At 40.6% G+C, this 27,540-nt stretch overlaps 1 protein-coding gene across 2 annotated transcripts in view; it reads right to left on the bottom strand.

Moving 5' to 3' along the window:
- Positions 1–26,958, bottom strand: part of RNF130 (ring finger protein 130) — a 46,689-nt gene extending 19,731 nt beyond the window's left edge. For both annotated transcript variants that reach the window (XM_026047444.1, XM_026047445.1), the window contains exons 1-5: positions 26,690–26,958; positions 17,552–17,746; positions 5,379–5,629; positions 1,485–1,556; positions 642–724 (exon numbers count right to left, since the gene is read on the bottom strand). In XM_026047444.1, coding sequence (XP_025903229.1) covers positions 642–724; positions 1,485–1,556; positions 5,379–5,629; positions 17,552–17,746; positions 26,690–26,951 — 863 coding nt within the window. In that variant the 5' untranslated portion in view covers positions 26,952–26,958. The remainder of the gene's footprint in view (positions 1–641; positions 725–1,484; positions 1,557–5,378; positions 5,630–17,551; positions 17,747–26,689) is intronic.
- Positions 26,959–27,540: the final 582 nt, after the last annotated feature.

Here is a 27,540-nt window from a genome sequence, read left to right as displayed (position 1 = left end):
AAAAAAACTCAGCATCACAGAAAACTCTAGGATGAAGTGAAATGGAAACAAAGCAAAAGCCTGTGTCAAGAGAATGGTGCAGAGCAAGGAAAAAGCTGTTACATTTTAAGCACCAATGCAGGATATGCAGGCATAGGCCAAGAACACAGGGCACTGGAGAAACCAAACATTGAGGACCCAGTGGTTGATGTCAGAGGAGGTGTGAGGGCTGGCAGCATCACATTTCTTTGGCTGTGGGTTTCTGAAACAGTCTAACAAGACGCTGCAGATCCACTGTGCAGAAGGTTGTAGCTATTATCTAATTCATTACAATTATGTTTATTGTGTCTGGCCACTATTCAGTCTTTAAATCTCCCCTCATTACAATCGTAATAGCTTCCCACTGTTCATATGCCAAAAAGGCCAGTTTTTGAAGATTCTCTTTTTTAAATGAAGAAAAAAAAACCCTTTGCTGTCCATAACTGTGCCAGCAACCACCTTCACACCTTCTGGTATTATAGACAGTGCAAGATAAATGACTAATATTAGGGCTGGAAGCATCTAACAAACATGTCTGTAAATTGCAATGCAGATTTTGCACAAAATGAAGCAGAGAAGCAGAAAGAAAATTGTTTCTATACAAAGCAACTTTACTAGCTTACTTGCATGGTAAAATACGGACAACATCGTTCTGCTTGTAACTCTCAATGCAGACAGCACAATGATCAAAGTCTGGGTCGGTTTCCTAAAACGAAGAGAACAGAAATTCAAGTCAAGAGGTTAGGCTACAATTAAGGTAAATGCAGTTTCGATTAGAATGTGAATTGCATTGCAACAACGTGGCTATTACTAGGAAGGGGCTAAACAATGACTGGGTTATGTTCCAACATAACTTGGAAACATCCCATTTACTTCCAAATTGTCCTTTACTCTCATACCTAAAAGGTCATTCCCCTCATTTTGAGCTGGTAACCAACTGGAAGAATGAATAGTCAGCTGATTCACCAGAAAATACAGTAGCAATCTTCCTTGAGGATTTACTTCAGTTTGGAGCAAAAATATATATTTTATACAAGCTCGGTTAAGTTTTTATGCTGGGATTTCCTTTTGTAGCCAAGACTAGTCCTGTGTTTTGACCACTTCTCACTTTCAGCAATATCATTTTTCACAGGCAGAGCTGAAAATGATTCTAAGCTCAGAGTTTCACAAACACCAGCAAAAAACCCTACTCAGAGAGCACTCAAACCCACTCTCAATTGCAGTTGCCAGCTACAGTGCAACAAGTCCTTAAGCAAGGAAAACTTCTTTGAAAGGCACAGACTTACAGCATACATAAATACCACAAGACCCATTAAATACTGCACCACAAGATGATCTCCCAACAAGAAATCTAAGATCAAAAATTGAAGAGGAATGGAAAAAAAAAAAAAACAAGCATAAAATTGTCTCCGCTGACAAAAGTTAAACATGAGGTTCAAGACTATTACGTTGAAATATTATTGTACCTTATCACCTTTCTTTACTGTCCTGGTTGTCAATTTACCAATGGCTTTCTTGGCAGCATCTCCAAGACGACGCTAATAGAGGGGTAAAGAAAAGAGTATAAATTAAACCCTGATAATCAGACTGTATTTCTATACCTTACAATGACTTATTCAGGCTAGATACTTACAATGCCATACACTCTGACAGTAGTCCCACATAAAACCCAAAGGGCACACAGCAGAGTCACAGCTGGATTTGTCAGGAAGGAAAAATCCAGCTGCAGAGCCCACAAATGCACTCAATGTGTGTGGGCATAAACCCCGTGGACTGCATAAAACAGTCTACAGAAATGGCCCAAACCCTGTGCAACAAAACTAACAGCAGGGGAAAAATGAAACATTTCTCCCCTTTCATTTCTATTCTGTTCAGTTTGCTTTTTTGTGCAAAACACTAATATATTCCTGTTCTCTTAAGCTTAAAATTTGTTTTTCCTTCCTAAGTAGGCTGACCTTACTCTGAGACGTAAGAGATACTCAGAGCTACCCAATTTCATCCTCACTATAACCTCAAACCACCAGTATTTCACAAAGAAAACGCTTATGGGTTATGAAATCTAAGTAACTCAGCCAAGACTGGACTAAAGCTGAAATTAATACTGGTTTGAAGATTAACATACCTTATTCTGATTGCAAAAGGTATTTTATTTTTTTAATTACCAGCTCTGGTGGATTGAGGGAAGGTGCTACCTCTGTGCTTGAAGTACCAATTCTTGCTGCAATGTCCCACTTGGCAGCCAGTTAAGAATGGCAGCTGATTCACTGGGCCCCAGGGCCAGGGCACCTAGCTAACAAAGCTCCTATTTCCTTGTTTTAGTAACCAGAGAAGCAAGATGGGGTTTACCCCAGCTGGAATAAGGAAGTTCATTTATTTCCTCCCTCATCGCAATCTTGCACTAAACATTTCACCTTTGAAAATAAGGCAGGGTTCTCATCCTGTGCTCTGTGTATGTGAACTGCAAAATGAAACTCCCATCCAGCACTGAGCATGATGCACATTTTCTGTGCCCACATCCTCTATAGGAAGGAGTTAATTTTCAAGCTTAAGTTACTTTTCTCTCCTTTGTGTCACACTTTCTCTGAATACAAGGTGAAACCAACAGGGCTGCTCTGATGTGAAAAACAGACAAGATCTCAGAAGGCCACCACAAATGTATATATTGTGTTAAGACCATTAACCATACCGCCATAACCATAATCTGTACAGAAGCACAGTATTTTTTGATGTTTTCCATAGAAGAATGGCTCTTTCATTTGTTGGGATATGAATAAAAAAATACTAGGATCCAATTACTAAAGCAGGAAGCAGAGCACTAGGAACAGCTGGGGACGAAGGCATTATATACCTCTTGACATCAGAAATCCCATCCCATTGTTTCTACATGCAAACACTGCTCAATCTAAGCAAGTCTACATCACGTGTCCTGCAATGGACCTATGGGTTTATGTACTTAATGCCGCAGAAAATGTTGTCACACTGCTGTTTCACTGCAACAGATTATCCTTGCACAACCAAAAGGAGCAAAACTGGAAAGATATGGTGAGGCATTTAACTTAAATGGTTGACATTAACACCTAAATAACTATGGGTTGTATTTATATTTATCTATACTGCATAAGTTTGCATCTGCAGTGCAAAAAAAGAAATCTTACCTAAGATACTATCTTCCTATTGAAAGCATTACTAATTCATTAAAAAAAACTTCCAAAAACGTATACATTCTCTTATGTAAATTAATACACTAAATAACTTTCATTGTCTCCCTTTTAGAGCTGCATGGGAAGCACACTAGGTTTTCAGGTTAGTCTTCACAGGAATTTATTTGCTTGAAAACTCGTAAAATTGGTATCTTGTGAGGAAGGGGTCTAGCCCGTTATCAGTATGTATCGCTGATGCTAGTCACATCCCACATCAATGAAAAGCATTTTTGCTACTGACTTTAAGCAGTGCACTCTTGCCACTGCAAAATCTTCAAACTTTAACAAATACTTGTTAGCTAACACTGGAAATGATGGGGATTTGCTCTTTTGATGGTTAGGGGACCAGGATACAGGAAACCTGCTTTTATAACGCACAAGTGTCTTGATGGAAAAGGCCACCACGACAGGCAAAGCAGCTTTATAACTGCTCTGGAGGAAGTGCACAAGAGCAACCATGTGAAAACCAGTATCTACTCGCACCATCTACAAAACACAGCATGTTTTTGATATTTTCTGAAGGGGAGAAAAAAAATAAAAGGAAACATGCCCGTACACATAACTGAAAAACAGTGCAGCTTAAAACGGGTTATCACTAACAGTGCAGCGTTTTCTCTGTGAAAGCTCTTCAAGAAAGAGCTGTAGCTGTCGCCACCTTCTTATTAAACTTTAATAAGCCCAGCTTTTTAAACCACATAAAATTTTTATCAAGTTTCTCCTGACCTTTGCAAAAATCTACAGCAAGAAAAAAGGTCATTAAAGCCCTTTCCCCATGGAGCAGCTGTTTTGAAGCACAGGCCTTCTGAAGAAGCCTAGAACCACGCAGGGGAGGCAGCAGGAACAATTTAGAATTCCACCGACATCCATGGAGTAACAGTTATATTTAAACTTTCACCATCCCAGGGGACCTCACTAAGCACCAGTTACAATGTGGTCATTTGAGAATGATATTCTTAGGAAAGTCGACAAAATGCCCATGGGATCTGGAGCGTCAGACATTATTTCCAGAAACTAGGAAGGAAATCCTCTGTCACAGCTGAGGCTTTCTAAGTTGGCATTTGGTTTAGGCTTGACCAAGTAATATTTAGTGGAATATTTAAAAGCTTTCAATAATTACAAGTAGTCTTGAATAGAAGATATCCCAAGCTGTGCCTTGCAGTGGGACCCTCCATTTCATATCTTAACTCAGAGGAAGAGAATCAGTGACTACAGGTTGCAGAGATGCAGAGGCAAGGAGAACACAGATTTCCCAGGATCTACTGCTCCTTCCCAAGAAAAGACAAGGCACGGTATGGAGGCAATGACTCACTATGGCCACACTAACACAACATGAAATAATTACTTCCAGAGTTCATTCTGTATTTGAAGACTTGTTTTATTCTGGACATCTGAGGATGACCTTCTTTAGCTCAAACACACAAATTCTTAAATTGGAGGTGACAAAGAATATAAGAAGGGCATTTCAGACATGATAATTGCTTAAGTTACAGGAGCAGTAGAATTATACAGTCCAAATCTTGCATCATCTTAAACAGGTGCATGTTACTGAGAAACCACCAAACACTATTCCTTAGTTTTCTTAATGTAACCTTCAGGATAGTGTAGTCTGATAAGGCCTCAGTACAATATGTGTATTACTCTACCTATTGCTAAAGCTATCCTTTATAGCATGGATAGAATTTATAAGGAATAAGGACTTAAGGGGAATTAACTAATCCGTTTCACTGCAGTTAACGTTTCCCCTCCACAAAAAAAAAAAAAAAGACCCAAAACATTAGCTCTGCGTTCCACTACACACGTTCATTCACAGTTTAACTCTCCTACTCATTCCCAATGCCCTAAGCAACACGCTATACAGCACGTAACAGCCAACAAACATTCCCTCTTCCCCTTTGACCCACAGTTATTAACCTATTTTAAAATATTCTGCTTCAATTCTACTCTTTCCTGTTGCATTTAGTAAGAACTTGCATTGGTGCTACTCAAGAAAGCAAGAATTTGCTACACAAAATCCCTGTTCAGAGGCAAAGTATGCTGCTGGACAAAGCTATTTTTGAATACTGGCTTGATGGATAGTCCTAAGAGATTATTTGCTCTCCATGAACTACTGTACATAGGAAATCATTTCTGTAGTTTAGATAAGCAAGGGAGTTCCCTTACCTGATTCCTGTCACGTGCACTTGTGTACCTGATCTTCTGGATGAAGTAAAATATTAACCACGCTGAAGAAATTATCATCAAAACGATGAATGATATTGACACAAAGACTAGAGAGCCTCGGCTGAAGTTTTTTGGAGGAACACGGGATCCCACTGCTATTGCCATCAAGACAGAGATATTCTTTTCCAAATAATTCAGGATCTCCTTAACCTTTGATTCTGTAATCATGACAGCAACAATGTCTCCAGTTCCTATGAGGAAAGAAAAACATATTTAATTTCCACTCAACATTTACATGCCAAACTGCTCACAACATTTTCCAAATATAAAACCATTTGACAACTTGAAGAAGCTAATCTCAGCCATGCGTGGCGTAAGAAATGCACTTCTTGGCACTCATAGCTTGTCTTTCAAACGTTGATTTTCAAATTAGGGCGTTAACATTCAAACACTTGGTAGCTCCACACATAGCAACACATCTCCAGTGACAGTTAAACAGTGCTTCTTGATTACAACTACTGTGGGGACTTTGAACTAGCTTTAAAAAGTGCTCTATATTTGAAATTGAGAGTATTTAAACAGACAGCTCATGGAAGGAAAGCTTTAGAAAAGGAGTACACTGATGTTGCTAGGGCAGTCACAGTCCAGAGCCGAGTGTAAGTTGCTTCTACCTAGATCAATTCAGACAAAAGCAAGTTTAGCAGAAGTTTGAGTGCTGATTTTATCATCTGAACAAAGATATGTTCAATAGGATACCATGGAGTTTCTCAACTCCACTTTGAACACGTATCTCTCTTGTTATTTTATTTAAGTGTCTTTCCTCCAGGTTGCCTAGAATTTTTCCTTTGGGACAGGAGGCACCGAGACACCAAGAGAATCGCTCAACTCTTGTGGCAAAAGAGTGAAATCACCTTCAGGGCAGAGAGCACCTACATGTTAAAAAATGAAGCCTCTTACACACACTGGAGTATCTAACTCAGGAGAATTCTCATCTTATTCAAAGATCAAAGTAAAATTTATAGGGAAAAAGGCAGAAAAAAAAAGTAAAAAAAAAAAAAACTAATCACACATCTAATGTGTGCCATTCTTGCCCATCTAGATCTATTTACTTCCTACACTAAAGCCCTTTCAAGGTCTATTTTCAAAATCCTTGAAAATCTGCTCATCTCGTTGCTCCATCTGTTTGCTCCAATTCACATTCTCTGAAAGAGGAACTGTAAAACGTGTGCGACTTCAGCATGGAGACTGTGGATTTAGAGTAGATTGAAGTTACAGAATTTAAGTGAATTTAAGTTATAGAGATTTAATGCAACAGCTCAGACAGAATGTGAGGTCCTATTTCCATGCAAGGAAATGAAAGTCTTAATCAAAATTCTATTTTTAAGAAGTTACTCTACCCTGAAAATGGTGTAGGAAGACTCAAAAGAGCATTTCTGAAACCTTAGCTCAGTTGCTAAGTCACATGAAAGGCCCCAAAAGCCACATAATTTTCCAAGAGGGGTCTGTACTACAGCTTTGCATGAGCAAAGCCAAGGAGTCACATTTATAGTCACTAGCCTCAGTTTCAGAGTTTTCTAACATTTGGGACAAAGCTGATAGAAATACTCAAAAATAAGAACTGATACTCTCATAAATTCGCATTTACACAATTCCTTGAAAATAACTTGCAGTCCCTAAATTGGCCTCCCCGTTAAATCTTAACATTTCATTAAAATTGTAAGTCTAAAGGCATAGTCAAGAATTCCTGCTGCGTCCCAGTAACATGGATGTAAGCAGGAAAAGAACGGTCAGTGTTTCCGCCTGGGTATTTTAAAAACATGTAACAGCAACTCAAAAGCTTTAAATAGTAACCAGAAATCAGCATAATTTATGGATACTGCTTATTAAATCGGCAGTACACCACAGATTCACACAAAGTCCACTGCAGACCAGGTCTCCAGAGACGTCTCCAGTACCATGCAAGCTACCTAAGATATTCAGTGAGCAGCAAAGCTCAGCAACAGTGATTATCCACCACGTGCTTTATTATCAAGGAACATTGCTTGGATTCCCATACTTCCTATTAGAAAGAGATGCTAAGCAATGTCTTTGTCCAGACCTGCAGCAGTTACAGGACAGCAGCTATCTTCCCTACAGCTGAAGACTTCTGCTTGTAGATGCAGATGTACTCCCTTAATCCCAACACTCAGACACAAGAGTGATCAGAAACATGTAATTTACATTGCTTGGTCTTTTCTCTACGCTTCATTTCTGTTTTTCATGCCTAGTTCTGGTAGGAAAGAGAGAGGAGGGATGGTTTTCCCTGGAGCATTCTGTGATGCTTCCCCACTAGGTATTAATTTGCACTGTGGAATTACGCCAGTATTAACATGATTTGTGCTGGGTATCTGCAAAGCAAATCTGATCTTACGATCCTAGTCCAGCTTGATCCAAAGCAAAAGCTCTGGTCTCTACCTCTTCCCAGGGAAGGTGAGGAAGCTGAGAGTCTGTCCTGTGCTTTATCCAAGGCCTAGCACAAAGGGAACCTCTGGCATTACTGCAGAGCGACTCGCATGCCAAATGACTCAGCCGGGAACAGCCAAAGCGCTACTGCTGCTTCTGACCTGCGAGAAGCCAGAACTGCAGGAAAGAAAACCAGTGCCTGTTTAACATCCTTGAGCTCACTGCAAACTGGGACTTGGTTCATAGCTTTGCTTTTGTCAGGGGCATCACCCCAAATACTTAGAGGAAGAACTCTCTGCTTGAGAAGAATTTGGGGCAGAAGGAAACTTTGACTCATTTATTTTAAGCACCTCAAAACTTTGCAATTCTAAGGCATAAGTAACAAAAAAAAAAAAAAAAAAAAAAATGCTTTTAAATCTGCAAAGCAATCAGTCGCTCATTGGGCCTCTGTGATGGGAGATGTAAAGATCTGCAGGTGAAGTAATAAGAAATCAGGTGGGCCGTGAACAAAAAAAAAAAAAAAAAAAAAAGTGAATACAGCAAGATGCTAGAATGTGGCCCTGCTATGTAACCTTATGAAAAGCAACACTTTCTGTGGCCAAGAACACAGTGTCCCGAGAAAAGCGGCGAGCTGGAATGCCAACCAGCTGCACGCTGCACCACAGACGGGACAGACAGCAGGCCCAAGATAAATATGAACATCTGTAAACGTTACAAGTCGTTCAAGTGCCATCATCCCAACCTTGACAGCTTTCTAGCTGCAATTTTACTACGTGAGTGCTTAATTAGGATAGCTATGCAAGCCTCTGTAGGAAGAGGAAGTAGCAATTGATCACTAATTCTGTATAGTATTACAGTGGGAGAGGAGAGGAGGACTTAACAGCTGCAGAGACACTAAAAACAGATCAGAGAAAAATAGTATCATCCAGAACAGCCTTCTGTAGAGCTAACACAACTGCTTTGCCAGCTCACTAGTCTACCCATACCTGGCAATTCTCAAAGAATATTTACAGAAAGTTGCTTCTAAGAAATGATTAGTCTCATCACTAGCAAATAATTGTATACATTTTTGTTAATGGCTGGCTAAAAATCTCTCAAGCTCCAAATACAGACAACTGCTCAAAACAGAGACCTCGGACACCTCCCACCCAGCTACTGCCTTTCCTTTGGAGCACACAGGCAGCAGCTGCCCAGTAAAATGTAATTGCTAAAGAGCTGTTTTTTTTCCCTCCTGAACTTGTAAACAGAAACAGCAGCTGCTTGGTCCATCCTGGAGGAGAAGGGAGGGCGAGACCAGTCCTGGTGGGCATCCCGAGGAGCCCGGTGCAGAGCGGGAGCTGCCGCTGCTGTGATTCGGCTTCTGCCCCCACAGACCCAAATCTGAATCCTATTTGGAGCGAGGCTGGTCCCAGACCACCCATGAGAGGCACCGAACTCTTCGGAACTGGTAGGACAACACTGGAAGCGAACTGGGAATTAAGTCAGGTTCTTGTAGCAAAGCTTAGCAGCTTTCTAATGGCGACGTTTTCAGCTAAAACCCCCATAATTTCATAAGCCTTTGTGCGTGCTGATGCTTGCTGCAGACACAGCATGAAGACAAACTGCAGTCATCTCACACTTGCAAAAGAATATTGCTCTCTTAAAATAGCAGACAACATTTAAGTTATAGCTGAGGCCTTTCACGGCTTCATTTGGAGCACTCCAAGCTTAACATATTCAGCTGAATTTCGCTGGTAGCAATTTCAGGGGAGCTCCCAAAACAAAACCACCCTTCTGCTAAGGGAAAGGAGCACTGCAAACAGCTGCAATTGCAGAGCTGTAACAGCCTTTCTTGATATTTTACACATGCAAAATAAACTCACGCTTAAATGTGAATAAAGATCTAAGCCCTTTAAGTCTCCTGTCCACTTCAGCCATATAGACAACTGTATCTATATTCTAGTTCTTGGCTAGTACGACAAGCTGATAAATGGTTTGCAGACCTTCCTGTGCAATGACCTTGCGGATGCAAGCACAAATTCAGGAACTTATAAACAAAGGAAGACTATAATCTCTCCTCCCCTCCCAACTAGGAGAAATGCTCCTTCAAAACAGTTTAGTGGCTTGAAGGAGGTTTGATCCTTTTCTGATCAGGTATCAAAATATGATTAGTCACATTGAGGGGTTATTTCAGAAGCTCCATTTGCATAAATGGAAAAAATATACTAATTGGGGAAGTTAATGCAAGTGTGGCCACTGCAGACAGAATTTAGAAGCCCATAAAACATCAGTTAAGAAAACAGGAAAGCACAAAGGAAGTCCTATTGTTATATATCAAGTTTTGAAAGTCTTATTTGGAGTTATAGGAAAATATCAGAACAAGGCTGAGTTGAAAGGGGGCAGAGGTGGAAGCAAGAATGGTGGAAGCCAAAGAGAAAGGGCAGAATTCATAAAACCAATGTAGCAAGAAGATAAGAGAAAGAAAAATCCTTAGGTCTTTTTAAGTCAGAGAAAAAAAGAAAGGCAAGAAGAGAAAGCAACATATCTCTCTCCACACTGATAATAATTAGAGTAGGTTGGAGAGAACAGAAGCTGCACTAGAAAAACAAGATGTACATGGAAAGGGTGGAGCATGAAGAGTGTCTTACACTGTTGGAAATGAAAGAATAGAGACGTAAAATTAATGAAAAGCAGAAACAAGGAATTCAAGTACAAGTCAGGGAAAAAGAAGTTGAAAACCAGAGCAAGACAGAAATAAAATAAAAAGTTGAGACAAAAGGGGATGTGATAATATTCACAGATCTCCATGGTTATTTATGGCTGATGTTTCCGAGTTCCTGCTATTACCAGCGTTAGAATAACAATTTTATCAAAATGAAAGCTAACAGCACAGCTATACTGAAAGAAGTGGACTCAGAGCACATGCTTTAAGATATAAATTCTATGATGATTAGTGACATTGGGGAAAAAATCATCAGATTCTTCATTTTATTTCAGATTAAAATTTTAAAGTAATTCACTCTTAAGAATTTAAGTCATTCTAAAAACCAACTTTCATAAAAGCAGACAGCAAAGGAATAGTCTTGGCATTTCTTCAGATTAAAACAGGTCTAGCTGCACATATTTTTGTTTTGATCTAATCAGAAAGTAAACAAGAGCACATCCAAGCTGTCAACACACGAGTGCAATCTCAAGGGTAGAATATGTTTTTTGAGATGTCCCAAATCAAATACTTCCAAAACAAACAATAAGAGGCCTGTTATTTAGTTCTAAAGCAAGATATCCAAACACACACATGCAAAAATGCATATATTTTAAAATGAGACTGAATAGTTTTTTAAAACTGTTCTGCTTTCTGTTGCATTTGCAACACAGACAACGCTGAATATTTGTCTGGTAGGTAAACGTTTACCTTGAGATGTCTATATAATGTAGTGCCAGACATTAGAACAGATGTTGCAATACTTCAGGAAAAAAAATAGCAGCAGTATATGAAGTATGTGACTTAAAAGTCAGGCTTTCACACGGATACATCAGTTAACTACTAGAACAAGCAGCTATCCCAAAATATGGGGTAAGTATTTGCAGAGGCCACAAGTGTCTTTACTACCGGAATAAAAACAGTCACTTCAGGCAAGTTCAAACCACTGACTTTAATCCTAGAAAACTCTTTAAAACTTATTAGAAAGTTTTTTTCCTTCCCTGCCCCCCACACCCCCATCTGTAAAAAAAAAAAAAAAAAAAAAAAAAACACCCATTTGCTACCAAGGTTAGAAGGTGGACTTTGTCTACTTAAGAGGACAAACAAGTAGACACTCAAAATTTAGGGCAGACCAGGCTTCTGTGACTTGCAAGTGAAATACAAATTAAGTTGCATCTGTCAAAATTCCCCTTTGAATGCAGCAACAGAAGCTTTAACACATTTTATTCTACCATCTCCATTCAACCCAAGGCATAGGGCTGTCACTCAAATACCCCCACTTCAGTATTTTGAAGTATATCGTGCATTACAGTCCTGCTAACAGATATATGACAAAAGCCCACTCAAGTTCTGCTCCTTTAAAAACAGGGATGCAATTGAGAGCCAGAAAAGCTGGAAAGCTGCTCTCGCTGCTGCTAAGCTGGGTGGGACAGAATTAACTGCACAACAAGCACTGAAGCCTGGTCAGCTTCTGGTTACACTAACCTGGAACACACTAAATTAGTGTTATGCATGACCTGTGCTTGCAATAATCTTGTAAATAAAGCTTTTTCTAATGCCCTTGTATTAAATTGGTGATGGTGCTTCAACATCATGCCCTCAGCATCATACCTGTAGATCAGCTTTGGGGCCTAGGAAGGCCAAGAGCTTATGGAAGGGAGAGCTAAGTCATCCAAAAGTTTCTTCAGGCCTTTTTGCCATGTTTAGAATTCAACTACTAACACATTATTTCATAATCCAATTGCTCTACTCTGAGATATTTCTCAATGAAAAATCTGCCTACAGTCTGAAGAGGCAGTAACAGCTAAACAATCCTGTGTCATTCACCCTGCTTCTTCCCAGGGCCAACCCATGCAGATACACTCGTGATGGTGGAGCTCTGCTCTTGCTTTTCCTCAAGGTCAACAAGCTCTTAGGTCCATCTATCTCTTCGTGATACCCACTGTGAATCCCAATGGAGAAAACTACACTTCCAGTCCTACAGAGATACAAGGATGTAGTAACGAGGCCTTAAATTGTGTTACTGGCCTTTTCCTCTCCATCACCCTTACTCAAAGAGAGGGCTCCTTGTCTTCTATGGCAGGACACAGGATATTAAGCACTGTGAAAAGAACTAAAACTCTCCAGGAAAGCTTGAAGACACTTTGATATCTCCTCTACGACGAGGAACATCTTTGTTTCTGGGAAACATGTTTTTAATGCACACAACTTAGCCATTTTTTTATTTTATTTTAAACATCTAGAAAAAAACAAGCCTAGAAAAAGAGCAGATAAAATGTAATGTTTCTACAGACACTTCACACTGTATTCTTCTCTTGTAACAATGCTTCTTTTAATCTACCTGCACCATGAACTTTGAAAAGGAAACAAATATTCCACTTAAATAATCCTAGAAGAATCAAGAAGTCATGACATAAAGGAATTCATCATTTTAAATTCCGGCTATCATTCCATTATTTATGCATACATTTTGGCTTTTGTTCAGCACTTTACTGACATTTAACTATGAAGCAAAGTGGACAAACTGCATTTACACAACTACTTAACATTTACTGTTGAAATAAGAGTATACTAACAAAAAAAAAAAATCTTTCACCCAAGAAATTGTGTAATACTGTCACTGGGTAAACGCAAACTAAAATCAGTCAGCTCTCAGTGTTTCCTCATTAACCAGTTTCACATATTTATAAAACACAGAAGGAGCCTTATTGTCAGAGGCTAATTACAGTTTATTTGAAAACTATTTATCTTTGCAAATACTTCTTCTGGAACAAAGTCTTGAAAGTGATACCTTAGATCTACTTTTAACATCCGAAGGCTCATTACAGTGCCTGTGATTTTTTCATTAATCACAAATACTAACCTCATGTAGACCTGATTTGTACTTCTAAAAAAATAATATTTGCTTAGATTTTGATAACAAACTCTAGATAGTCTTGTATATTGTAAGATGAATAAGCATTAGTAGGTGGCTTTCATTTTGCTGTTATCTGAATAGTAGCTCCCATTCTGGCTAGCAGATCTTGAAGCCCCAAAATAGGGATTTGTACTAAGGGCAGCTTAATGTGGTTGAATATTTTATTTTAGCTACAGGCAACTTCAAGTCAGAACCATCAATCTAGATTGTCATTCCAAACACATTCAGGTAATTCCAAAAAAAGAAGTGGTAAGAGAATCTTACTGAAAGACACCACAACTGTGGTGTTTAGGAATAACAAATCCATAGATTTGGATCAGATTTGATTCCACAAAAAATCCATAGATTTGGGAATTACTCTGCTGCTGAAGCTTGGATCTCCGTCTTTAAAAAAGGAGTGTAATTACTTACAATCACTAACGATCCCGTGGACTTTTTCACGGTCACAGAACTAATTACCCTCTCAGCTGGCTACAGAAAAGTGAACCCAACGGCCGATACTGCAGCTGGGGATGAAGCCCACACCGTGCAAAGCTGCCGCCAGGAACAGGCTCAGGAAAACTCTGTCAGCTTTGGCAAGTCCAGAACAGGCAACTGCTTCCCTGTGTCCCGCAGCCTCTGCTCCAGACACTCCGCTTGGAGGCTCGTTAACTGTCAGACAACTCCATCTACTGTAAGATGGATTTTCCTCATGAATTTATCTCCAAGAAAGGCGGTGGGAAGCGGAATTAAATTTATACTTGCTCCACACATTTTCAATTAGGAATTATAAACAATATAATAATTACCATTGTAACATAATCAAAGATGTGTTAACTATGTTTACGCTACTGAAGATTTGTTTCTTCCTTTTCCAAAAGCTTAATGTGCAATGACTCATTTCTTCTTCTCGCCAACATGCCAGGTTAGAGGGCATCACCTTTGCCAGTCCTTCGGGCTACATTAATACTGAATAACTGCTTCAAAGCAGAAGAATTTGGTGACAACTGACATTAGATAATACCTTTAGGACTACACCATCTAAATTACTGTGTTTGATATTCTCAGGAGCTGAACAAGCCACACACGAATTCCCTGGGTTGTGAATTCAAAGTAGGTCTCAGTAATGCAGGGACAGTTTTACGATGGATTTGATGAATATTTCAGTTATATTCCAAACCACAGTTGGACAGAATAATCTACAGAGCATTCTGCTTTAGTTTTTATGCATCATTTTAGCCTACAGTTACCTAAAGCCACAGCTGAGGAAAAGAGGGAAGTAGCAGAAGATTCTACTTGCTGCGTGCAGCAGGAGCAGCACAACCCAGCCCAGCAGCAGACCCACTCCAGAGCTACTGAGTCTAATTCCATCTACACCAGCTTGGAACACGGAATAGCCATTAGATGGCAACAACTCCAATTTATTCTGGGCCTCCTGCCTCTGACCTAGTGACCTAAAATAATCCACACACAACTAAACTCACAATTTTATCCTCCCTGTTCAAAACAAACCCAAGTGTTGCTTCTGGTGCCCATGTTCTTCTGCAAGGGAATGTATGAGGAACAGAAATTTCTGCCTTGAACAGTTTTTTCCCCCTGGGGCCACTATTGGGTGGAAGGACATAGATCCTAAAAAACGTCTCCTCCGGTAGGACAGCAGAAAGTCTCCTCCTGGGCACAGCACTGAATAGAGGAACTTCCTGAAAGGAGAATACGCTGTTTCCTCAGAAGTGCAGTGAAGATGCAGCAAGACATAATGTCTGCAACTTGTTCCAAAGACCAAGAGATTTAATCTGTTCAGCAAAATTCTCTGAACAAGATATAATGTGTAAATACTTCAGTGTCTTCAGCATGGATAAATAATATAAAAACCTAGATTTTTTTACTAGATCAGTTCAATAAGTAATATGTATTTAATAGGACTGTTTTAACCACATAAAAAGAATTAAAATGTTATTTTCCCTGCACTTCCTTCCTATTCCCATAATTGATTATAAAGGAGACAGCTACTAAATATTTTCTCCACCACACAGGCTTTCTACATCAGACAATACTTGCTCTGCTTTAACAGAAGTAGCAAGCAAAACCACTCATAAAACTGCCTTCCTGCCAGTGATATCATAGTCTAGCATATCCTACATGCTGGGAACGACGCCCTTCACTTGGATGATAGAGGGCATTTACAAACACATGTAAGATACCTCTATTTCACATGCACAGATCAGTGACAGATTCTAGTATACCAAGGGACTGGGTGCATACAGTTAAAAATAGTTTCTCAAAAGACTTGCAAGGAAGACATGCATTATATCCAGTAATTATATACTCTTTTCAAAGAATGAATATTTTGCAATCAATATAAAGATGGATTTATTATTTTTTCCAAGCATCTGGTGTTCTGTCATCTTTTACAGTTTGCAAGATACAATTTCTCCACAGCACAGCTTGGGTCTTAGAATTTGAGAGATTATTTCAAGCTACCTGAACTTATCTATATCTATTGATTATATCTATCTATATCTATATCTATTGGTTGCAGAGGCACCACACTGCTCTTCATAGCTCTAACACTCAGTGAACACAATGCACTTCTTAGTAGAAGACAGACACCATCCAATTGCTCTCAAATCAACTGCTAAATGTAACTTCATTAAGAGAAAAAGAATTTTTAATTTGCAATTAAATCTGTAATATGTTTTAGCACATATTCGAAAAAGCAGTAATAGACCTGTGTTTTTCCTGGTGGTCCTTCTCTCACAAAAACATGTTCCAAACTATACGAGGAGTCAAAAAATATTGCTAAAAAAGAATTTACAATAAAAGGCTTTACAATCTAACAGGTATGTCAAGGAGACAGAGTTGAAGACTTTGGTGTAGGGGGATGCCATATAAGCAGAGAGAAGTGATGAAGGACCAAAAAAGCAACATTCTATGGAACATTTCACTAGAACATGGGGCTTTCTGCCTGCAGATTAAATGCAAAAGTGTCCAAGGAAGGTGACTAAGGAAAATAAATGTCAACAGGCTTCGGATTGTTACACAGAAGCCCACATCTCCCTGGAAAATTCCTGTGGTAGCAAAACTGGGAAGGTCAAAACCCACTGAACTAGAACAAGCCACAGGACATTTCCCTTGCATGAGGTTTGCTCAGATCACAACATAAGAGCTACAACTGACATTGGGCTTTTATAGTAGAAGAATCCAACTCCAATTATGTGACTATATGCACAGCAATAAGTAGGAAAATGCGGTTTCCAAGCAACCCCCTCTATGCCTAAAGAAAAAAAGATCAAAAATATTTTAGAAGATTCTCTAGTTCATCTATCAAATAGAGAAACAGGCCTTTTGGGATTAAGCTAAATAAATTCAAAATGATAAAACCTGGGAAAGTGAAAGCCTTACAGTTATTAAAATGTGGAAGTTATTTGTAGCAAAGGAAAAATTCTTCAGTATGAGACTCCCACCAGCTAAACTCATTCACTAATAACGGTAAGATTTTAGATGTGAATAGTCCTAAAAATATAGAGGTCTGTCGAAATCCAACTTTCAGCATCATTTCAGACTAGAAATAGTGTAATTCTAGACAATTTAGAGAGGCAACCATGCTCTGAATCACCAAGGTCTGTTGATTACCCCACAGCATCCAGAAAGATACACTGCAAAAAACCAAACCCTCTGTAAGATGTCACAGAAAAGCACATCAGCTCCAATTTGGTGCAATTGTTAACCTTTGAGAGACTCCATCACAAGTAGTTATAAAACATGCTGCTATAACCAACACACTACTATAAAAGTTCTTCAGGTAAAAATGCTGTGTAAAATGCTAGATATTATGATACAAACTGTTAACTTTTTGACTTTGGCAAGGCTTGAAACACAGGACACCTAAGACCTTACAGAAATTTAATCCCCAACCTCAATGCATCTGCAACCTCTCTGCAGAGGAGTATGTTCCTCACTGGTTAAAAATACTCTAGAAGAAAAGATTTCTTCCTGAACTATGGACTGACTTCAATGTACACACAAGCATCATATAGAGAACAGGCTGCTTCAAATAGCACTATTTGCACAGTGCTAACAGCACCTTAGATACAGTCTGTACAGCAAAAGAGTCATTGGGAAAAAGGAATAAAAGTGAAAGACTGTTTTATTTACCTTGATGAGTCATAGTGACTGGTTCTTCACTGGATATATTGTTGTAAATGACCACAGCTGTGGCGTTGTGGGAAGCTGCTCGCAGGATTTTCTCTCTGAACGTACAGTTTCCTCGCTGGAGCAGAGCGATCCATTGCTTGGTGTTCGGGGGAACCTGGAAACGTGTTCGAGGGTCACAGCCCAGGCGATCTGCAACTGAAATTGGAGAGACAGTGACACAAATGGCAGTTTGTTTCAATAAGGAGAAAAAAAAATGTAACAGCAAGTTTGGCTGAATTATTTAACTGGCAATGCAGTATTCTCTGGCTAATAAAGCCTAAGGCTAACTGCATCTGTAACAAAGTCTTCTTTATAAAATCACCTTACACACCAAAAGCCATGAATACATGCCCAAGAATTAGGCTCACCAGCATAGCTATTTTTAACATTAGAGCAGCTAGAACAGTGAATTAACATTTGAATCAATACCTGCCTACAGGCTGAAAACCATTTGAATATGGTTCATACGCTATAGGCATTTAACAAGCAGTTGTTTCATCACCCCTTTTGGGTAGTGCAACATTTTTTTTCTTTCTAATGCAGTCAGAGATGACTGCAGTGCTGAACAAAGGATGCTGGAAAAACAAGATTTCAGAGCAGTTATCTGTTATGTGCAGAATACTGTAAGAAGAGGGAAAGAAAAAAAAAAATCTGCTCTTCACCCAAAGACTATCAGTGTAGATGAATCTACATCATAACCATCTTACAAGAAATCAGTTCTCTCAGCTTGAGTGAGAAATCCTTCTCCTGTCCCACTGGAAGGAGGGGAAATAGTTCAGTTACAAGTAAGTGTGTTTTTTCACAGCTGATTTGCAAGGCTGTACTAAGGCATTTCAGAAAAAAAGACCTATTTTCTGTGTTTTTATATTTGCATGTTTCATACAGACTTCAGAGAAAATCTGAAATACAAGTGGCTTAAAGTAGAATTTTAAAGAGTATTTTCTTCCATCATACTGGTATTATTTTAATCCCTACAGATGTTGCTAACTATCAGTGCTCCACACAGAAGCATTTCTGGAGTACTGGTGATGGCCATCATGTGTAGCAATTATCATAGGAGTACCCTTTCAGCTGTACTTTTGCAGCTTATCATTATAATTTTAAGAAGAGAATGGCTTCTTTTAGAAAAGAAGAACTGTGGTTCTTTTTGCAAAACCATCACATGGCAGATGTGCAAACAGGCCACCTTGACAGACTCTGCTAAAGATAAAAGAAGTTTGCTTTTAAACGTACTTTTCCCACATGTGCAGAACACTTCCACTTAAAAAAAAAGGGACAGGCAAAGACACCAGCCAGTAGGCTAGAACAAGAAGTTTCTTAAGTTTTGAAAGTTAAAATAATTTCCTTCTCCAGTGAAGTCAAATTTGAGAATCTTGGGTGTAAAACTACCACTCAGTAAGGAGGGAAATGTCACAGAACTCCCCCAAACTGCTGCAACTATTTTTCAGAAGAGGAACACTACAGTCTACATGGAAATTATCAAAATAAGAGTATAAGCTGGAAGAACAGTAATCCTAAGGATTTTGTATAGTTTCAGTGCAAGCATGTTCAAATCTAAAATACTGAGTTGAAGGTATAACAGCAATAAAATAAAGGATTATTAATTAAAAAGGAAATAGTAAAAAAAAGTTAAGAGTCGTAGAGATTGAATTGTCTTGTAGCTGTGGACCTGGGTAAATTAACAAGACTGGAAACAACAGTAAGAGATGCAGACTTTCTAGACACAGGCTAAAGAGCACTGCAAACAAGCATACAGCATGCTATCCAGATTAGGTGATCCAGTATCTCCTGATCAAGAGTTGTTCAACATCTTACAAGAGCACTTCAGCATTAAATAATGCTTGTTATTAGTTAAATAACTAATACAAAACCTGGTAGCTTTAAATAAATCTCAGCGACCACAAGCCACTTGAGATTTAATATAAAAATCACAACTCCCTTTAATGTCCTATTTACACTGCACAAATGCTAAATGATCCTGCTACTTTTAACATAAGCAAATGCAGGCATGATATTGGAAAGTCTGGGTTTGTCTGGGTTTTGATAGGTTGATTACGCTTCAAAACAAGTGACATTCTTCTAATTGTGAGTACTCTTCTAGCATAGCGAGTTGGCTAAAACCCAACTATTATATACCTAACGACCCAGACAGAGAATTGGCATCATAAAGGACATCAATAAATGAACAAAGTCAGCAAGAACCATCATCAATAGCTCTCCATCACCACGCCATCAATGCTCTGTTGTCCAAAGTCCACTTAAGATCTAAGAGACTAGAATTTAAGTATTACCTGGATGATGTCCATGCCAGAATGAAAAGCAACTTCACATTAATTTAAAATTATTCTAATACAGATCACTTGTACAGGAAAAAAAAAATATACAATCAGAAGTCACTTAGATTACTTAATACTTGCAGAAAATAAGATACAGGAGGACATCTGAGTATGCATTTCTACAGGTAGGCTACTGCTCATGTAATTTGAAGGGCAGGTTATTTTACTCCATCTCTCTTTTCTCCATGTGTGGTTGGGTACAATGGAAATTGTACTTTTTATACTGAAAGGTGGTCTTTTTCATCAGAAATGTGACAGAGTCAATGTCAGAGATAAAAACCTATTTTAATCAGATGGAACACACCTTCTTCATAGCTGGTTTAATCTAACAAAAATAGTATTATGCATTACTAGTTTTATTGCAAGTAAACAAAAAGGCATTATTCATTGCCAAAAAATAAAAGGAAAAAAAATCTGACTTAAGTTTCATAAAGTTACTTGCCCTTTAGAAGAGTTAGTCTCATTTATTTAGTTTCTATTCTTGTAAAAGTCTACATTTTTTATAAAATATGTAATAATCTGAGTGTTGCCGGCATACTAAGTCTCAGGCTGGGTTACAGTTCAGCTTCTGTGAAACCTCTTCCTTCCTCTCCCCCGCACCTCAAAAAAAGAACAAACATGGAGAACTAGAGGCACTTATCACAGATAAGAGTTAGCAGGTCTGCTTGTTTTCTGCTCATCCCAAATAAGAGAATAAATAAAACATCAGCAAAAAAGCAGCTCTACCAGCAGTTCGTGTTTGGATTTCATTTGGGCAGAATGGCAAGCTTACCTACTTGAGGAAACACCTGGGTCTTTTGAAAATGCCCTGTCCGTAGCTAGGGCTAGGCCTAGGGCTAGCAGGGGAAGCGAAGTAAATTACTTCCTGCTGCTTCTCGCCTCCGATTTCACTTTTCAAAACCAAATTGCACAGAAACTGATCTGAAAGCACGTCAAAATGATTCTGAACATGGCATAATACAGAAGAAAAAAGCAGCAAGGCTTGATATTTTAATGTAAACATCAATTCTACCTCTGTTAGAAGAGATTTAATAGAAGCTGTCTGCAGGATTAAAGGGCAGCTCTACACAATTTTGTTTTAAATGACTTCTGCCTTCCTATCATGAGCTCCTAAAGCACAGAGCAGTCTCCTTTCAGAACAAAGATCGACTGTGATTTAGGCATCTGCAAATTATGTTGCATGTTTGTCCTGAGCTTCAAGAGAACTCCAGCTTCCCCTCGCAGAACACGCAGAAGATTCAGCCTGGGTACAACCGTTTGTCTCTAAGCATCTTTGAAATTCAGGAGTGTGCAATTCCTGCTGAAGAACTAAAGCTTGTGACAGCATTTTAGATAGTCACGTGGAAGAACTACCGAATACTACAATAGACTCAACCTGGTTCTGTCAACTACTGAAGTTGGGCAGACTTGGAGGTTAGAATAGTATCGGTACTTTCCCTTCTGATCTTTTTGCTATTACTTGACCAGGGCCTTTAGCCTTCCTCCTGCAAGAAAGAAACCATGGTTGCAGAGGAAATTAATAGGTCAATTGTCAAGGGTAATATATGCTTTGCCAGAAATAAGTACACACCTGCCAAAACGTAGACTTTCTGCTTCTAAACCAAGACTAGGTTTGTTTTCCTTCATACACTGCCCGTTTATGTTGCTCTTACCCCGCTCACAACAGGGCTGTGCAGCTGTCGAGATGATGTCCCAGTTCAGTCAAACAACTCAACCAAGGTTGTGGTGTTGCCTTTTATCAAGACTTTGTCCACTTTTCACAAAAAGGATCAGTGCAATGATCTAGAATGCCTAGAATAATCCCATTCTAGGCATTATTTTCATGCCTTCATTTTTTTTTAAAAAAAGGTCAGATCTTTTCATTAGTTGCCTCTCAGCTAATATTCTATTTTCCTAGGCCACCACCAATTGCCAGAGCTGGTCTGGCTCAGATACCTATAGGGAAATCATCTTCAAGTGTGACCTTCAACCACTGTAATACAATAGATGGAGAGAGCCCATCAATAACAGGGGGATAGGAGTGGGAGGAAGACGTGGAATGGGAGGCAAAGGACTCACTGTTGGGAAAAGCAGCACATGGGAAGACAGAGAAGCTGCCCAAGACAAGTCCTGCAATGATCACATCTCACTCACCCTGATGCCGCCCAGGCAGGTACTACATCAGATCTGATTGGCAAAATAGAGACTTGCACAACACTGATATTCTATGCTGCTAACACTTCTAGAAGATGAATTTAACTGGGCTATTTATACAAATAACACAGCAGCACTGATGCTTTTCCTATTAGTGATATGTGCTATCCAATCAGGATTAATGTTTTCTTTCACTACAATATTTCTATTAGTAACACAGTCTTTATTCAAGCCGTTTATAATTTCTGCTTTTTAAAAGCTGTGGCTATGAGTTACATAAGACAACATTTTAATTTCAGCAACTATTTTAGGTATCTAGCTCTCTCACTAAAGTTCGCTCTAACACTAAGAGAAACCCTTTGAACAAGAAATAATCTTATTCCAGGGGACAAGAAAAGAAATCGATGTAGCTCCTAAGAATCCTGTAATGGTTATGATTTAATCCTTGTAGCCCAGCAAGTACACTTCAATTACCCCTAGAAACTCCCATATACTTTAAGCACCACTTAAGGACTACAGTTTAAGCTGGATACTGAGGCAACGGTAAAGAAGATACACATGGCACAAGGTTTTCCTGCCATTGCTCTCCATTTTTTAGTGCATTTGCTTGTTGCATTTTCTTAAAGCTTGCTGCTGCAGATTCCAGGCCAGACACAAACACAGAACTGTCAAGATATTAACAAAAGCTTTGCAGTTACCAGAAAACTGTCATCTTAAACCTTCCAAAGCTATAATTTGTTCACATAATATGTTTTTAAACTGTCAGGTGCTAGAAGGTGCTCCAGTTACACTACTGTGCACAGTGTCTGCTTCCATTCCCAGTGTTGTGCCAGTACTGCTTCTTCCCCACTTCCACTTTTTTGTTCATTTATTTTCCTCTCCAAAATTCTGTCTCCTTGTCCCCACAGCCCCACTATCTCCTTTAGCTCAGTTTTCCCCTTTCTGCCTGTTCTTTATCCAACTCCGCTTCCCCACAACTGTCACCTTCACAGTCCAGTCTGCTCCCGTCCCTGCCTACCCGCTCGCTCCTAATCTATCAGCTCAGTGAGTCTTAATGCTCTCACATTTGGATCCAAGGCTGCTGTTATTTCCCTTCCTCTCAGTCCCGCCTCCAGCCCCAGCCATCCTGTCTACTCCCCTGCTACCCAATCCAGCTTGTTTCCTGCACCATCTCTAAAGGAATCATTAAGAACAAGCTGGATCGAGTTTCCTCGAGCTCAAATTTGCACCGAACACAGAATGATCTGAAATAACCCATAATCAACAGCTACTGCCGAGTCCTGTTCACTGCCAGGAACATTTTTGAGGAAACTAATCCTCAAAGCTCTGTGCAGTTTCCATCAAGGTTCGTTAAAGTGATTTTTCAGTGACTTGTAGCTTGGCTTGTGCTAACAAGAATATCTCTGACAAATAAAGTCAGGGCTATGGCTTCAGTCTGGACCTATCTCCAAATGCTGAAGATATTAAAGTTTATTAAAAGCAGAGGTCACTAGTGTAGAAGATTTACACTGTACCTGTACATGCACTTTCACAAATATGCACGGAGCCAGAGTGAAACTCTCTGACTGAAACTGCAGGCTTCACAAAGTCATAAAACAACCAAATGGAGGTTGAAAGGAGAAATGCTGGATAACGTTATTAAGAGATTATATAAACCTGAACTATGCTACCAGAAAACTTGTATTAAAAAGGAGTATCGCACAGCATCCGTAAGCATCCATACCTAGAAGCAGCTTAAAATTGCATTCTAGCACGAAATTATTTTGAACTCATGAAAAAATACTAAAAGCTAGAGGAAATAAGGACCTAGAAACAGAAGAAGGGAAGAGATCAGGGGAACTGCAGCTGCTGTATATTTAATGCACTTGGAAGAGATATGTGTAGGCAGATGCTTTATAAATACATCCGGGGCCAAACGACAGATCACTCAAGCTACATTTTCATAACTAATGTTCACACATGGTCATGTGAACTACTACCGTGTCACTTCCAGAAGAACATAGCTTTTGAAGCCTTGTATCAATTTCATACCGGGTTCTATAAAAAGAACATGGAAATAGCGCTTCTAAAAACTGTATTAGATGACAACGAGCCCGAAATTACGTAAAAGAATTCTGCTAAATAAACAGGAAAGATATTTAGTTTATCCATTAAACTATTCATTAGTTTGTTTATTTATATCCAATAGTTTATTGGATGGCCTATTACATGGGACTCTAGCAACTTGTATGGAAAATACTAGACATTCAAGCAAGCAGACGGACAACCCTATGAAGCTCATCACAACTTACGCTATTGTAAATGCTCTGGGTTCAACAGCAAATTGACCCTGAGCCCTTAAATATTTAAGGCATTTGATCCCCTGAGTAAGGGATCTTAGAGCAGCATGACAGAGTGTGTCACTAAGGACATTTTAGTGCAAGGATGCTCCAGACTGCTCAGCTGACCGCTCACCAATATTCCCCAGAAATTCCAAGGAATGCCCCATCCACACATGAATATCTGACAACAAAACAGCTTCAGCACTAAAATATCTACCAAGATAAGTGCCAAGAGATACAGAGGTCTTTTCTTTTTAGCATATATTACAGCATGGGAACAGACACACCATTTACTGATCTAACAGCTAAGTTTCTGCTTGCTACTGGAGTTGAAGAGCTTTCAAAACCCATGCACCTTCTAAACCAGCCCTATAGCAGGATGACCAAGCTGATAAAAAGGCACCAGTGACCAACAGCAAGAACGCACAGTTCCTTGTGCAGCCCAGGAATGAAAAAGCAGAATACAAACATAAGATTGCTAAGTGGAAAAGGACACCTTAAATAAAAGCACAGAATATTCCCATCTTTCCTACCACATGAAATTTTTGAACCTCATGAAGCATTTTGGCAAAAATGAAAACAAAACAAACACTGTATCACAACATACATAGAAGAATTCAGAAGAATTTTAAAGGAAGATGCTGCAGTGTTTGTTTTAACAGTCTTCTGATGACAAACTGAACAACCTCAACAACTGATGGCAAAGTTTGCAAGATGACTGCATACCAAAACTACAATAATCCAGAGACCTGCAATGTCATGATTTTTAACTGGTCTTTCTCACTGTAATTATTCAACACATTACATTTTGGCAGTAATGCATTAAGGTCCTGTCTATGGATTGCTGATAGCTAATGTTCAGCTTCCAGGGAAATCCTCTCAGTCTCTCTGTGTTTTAATTACTCTTCAGTGAGGACCACAGTGGGAGAGATCAGAAAAAGTTATAAAAGCAGATTAAAAAGTAACTAATTCCAAATCTTCTTCTTGATAAATAAATCTTCTTGACTAAAGGAGTCAAGTGATATATTTCATATATTAAAAGGCAGCAGTTCCAAAAGCCTTCAGAAATGTCACTTATTGAAACAATGCTGGTTGTATGTCTCACTTTTAGGATGTCCTCTTGATTTCATATAAGGTTTTAGGGTGTTAAGTCAGATAAGCTGGAGAGCACCAGAAAGCAGGGTAAAAAATGATAGATTGAGTGTATCTGTCAATAGCTGAACTTCTGAAAAACAGAATGGTTAAGCATAGGATATGATGTATAAGCTTTATAGTTGTCTTGCTGAAAGATTTTTTCCCTCCTCAATAAAACATGCTGTTTTAACATGTCCTAATTAACAATTCCTAAAGCCAATGGAAGGGAGCTTCAATGGTATCCACAAGCATGTGCTGAGCCACAGTCTGCCTCTTATTTACTAAAAGCTCAGAGCAGACTCCCTGGCAGGATCTGTTTTGTTCTGAAAAAGCAATAAAGTATTTTCCTGGTCTATAGGATTTGGTAAATCCTCAAAAGCTTTTAATAATACAGTAGTTGTGTTAAGTCCTTTAAAAACTCTTAAGTACTCGCACCACTTAAGAGTCTAGGTTTAACAGAGCGCATTATTTCACTTAATGCTCTCTTCAGAGGTTTATTGCCCAGAACAGAGGCAGGGACCACTATGCTCCATCAGGTGATCCATTTGTTAAGGACAGCGCTTTAGACGATCTGAGGAAGGTTTCCAAAACAAGGAAGAGGTGACTGGAGCCACATCACTATGACTGAAGCATCTGGTTTCATTTTAGAAAAGGAAGAATGAGGATGACATTCTCACTTGCTCTGAATTAGTGCTGTCTGTAAAACCCAAGGCAGGCGTTTATCAGGAAGAGATCGTTGGACAACAGCTTTGCTGTGGTAAAAATGAAGCGCCCGTTTGGAAGCTACATGGTGTTTAGCATCTCGGAGCTGGGCGTGCTTTGCGACGGACACACGAAAGCAGCCGCCCGAGAGCTTCCATTGCTCCGAGTGCTGATGGAAAGTGCAGAAAAAGGGCGCATTTTTAGGAAATGCGCACCAAAAACCACAGGTTTAGGCAGCAGCAAGAGCTCCAGGCCACCTCCCGGCGACGGGAGGGCTGCTCTGACACTCGGGCTCTGGGCGACCAAGGCACCTGCAGCCCAGGCAGGTCGGGAACGACCCCTCCGTGCCCGGGGGAGCCCGGCGAGCACGGGGCCCACGGGCATGTCAGCCCCCGCCCGCAGCTCCCCGCGGGGGTCCCCAGGGCTGCAGGGGCACCACGTCAACCCGCCCCCCGCCGCGGCGCCGCCGTTACCTCCGTTAATGGGCACGGGCGCCAGCAGCAGCCCCTTGACCTCCACCTTGGGCGAGTCCTGCCCGTAGCGGCCGCGGTCGAGGCGCAGCAGCGTGGGCGCGGGCCGCTCGGGGTGCAGCACGGTCACGTTCACGAGCGCCGTGTAATACGCCTGGCTCGCGTTGTCGGCGCCCGCCGGCCACAGCCAGCAGTGCCAGAGCGCCAGGAGCAGCGCGGAGGAGCGGCGGCCCCAGCGGCGCCCGCCCCGCCGCGCCGGGCTCATCTTCAGCGCCGCGCGCCGCCGGCTGCGCCCAGCCGAGAGCCCCGCAGCGCGGGCGGCGGGAGGCGGCGAGCGGCGGCTCATGCCATGGGAGGGGCCAGGCCGCTCCGCGCCGCTCAGGCCGCCGCGCTCATGGCGGCGCGGCCGCCCCGAGAGCTCGCTCCGCTCCGCTCCGCCTCGCCCCGCGCGGCCTCAGTGCGGCGGGCAGCGCGCTCCGCTGCGCAGCGCCCCGCGCCGCCGCCTCATGCTCCGCTCCCGCCGCCCGCGCCCCCGCCCCGCGCACGCGCCCCGCCCCGCGCCACGAGGGCGAGAGGCGGCGCCCGCGGAAGGGCGGGGCTACCAGGGGCGGGGCTTGCCTGCGATGACGTAATGGTGGGCGGGGCGAGGGCTGAGGCGGGCCGCCATGACAGTGCGTGGGTGGAGGCGCGAAGGTGTGAGGAAGCGCGGGGGAAATGGGGGAAAAGTGCAGAATGCCCGAAAAAGAGGTGACCTGTGTGCACCCCAGCTGTGCCATGGGGGTTCTGGGAGCAGCCCAGCTGCCACGCTGAGATCCGAGCCCTGCTGCCTGTTTTGGAGTTAATATTTTTGCAGC

The sequence above is a fragment of the Nothoprocta perdicaria genome, unplaced genomic scaffold (assembly GCF_003342845.1).
Source record: "Nothoprocta perdicaria isolate Ctin4 unplaced genomic scaffold, notPer1 scaffold_5, whole genome shotgun sequence".
NCBI lineage: Eukaryota > Metazoa > Chordata > Aves > Tinamiformes > Tinamidae > Nothoprocta > Nothoprocta perdicaria.
This window is presented reverse-complemented; position numbering and strand designations above follow the sequence as displayed.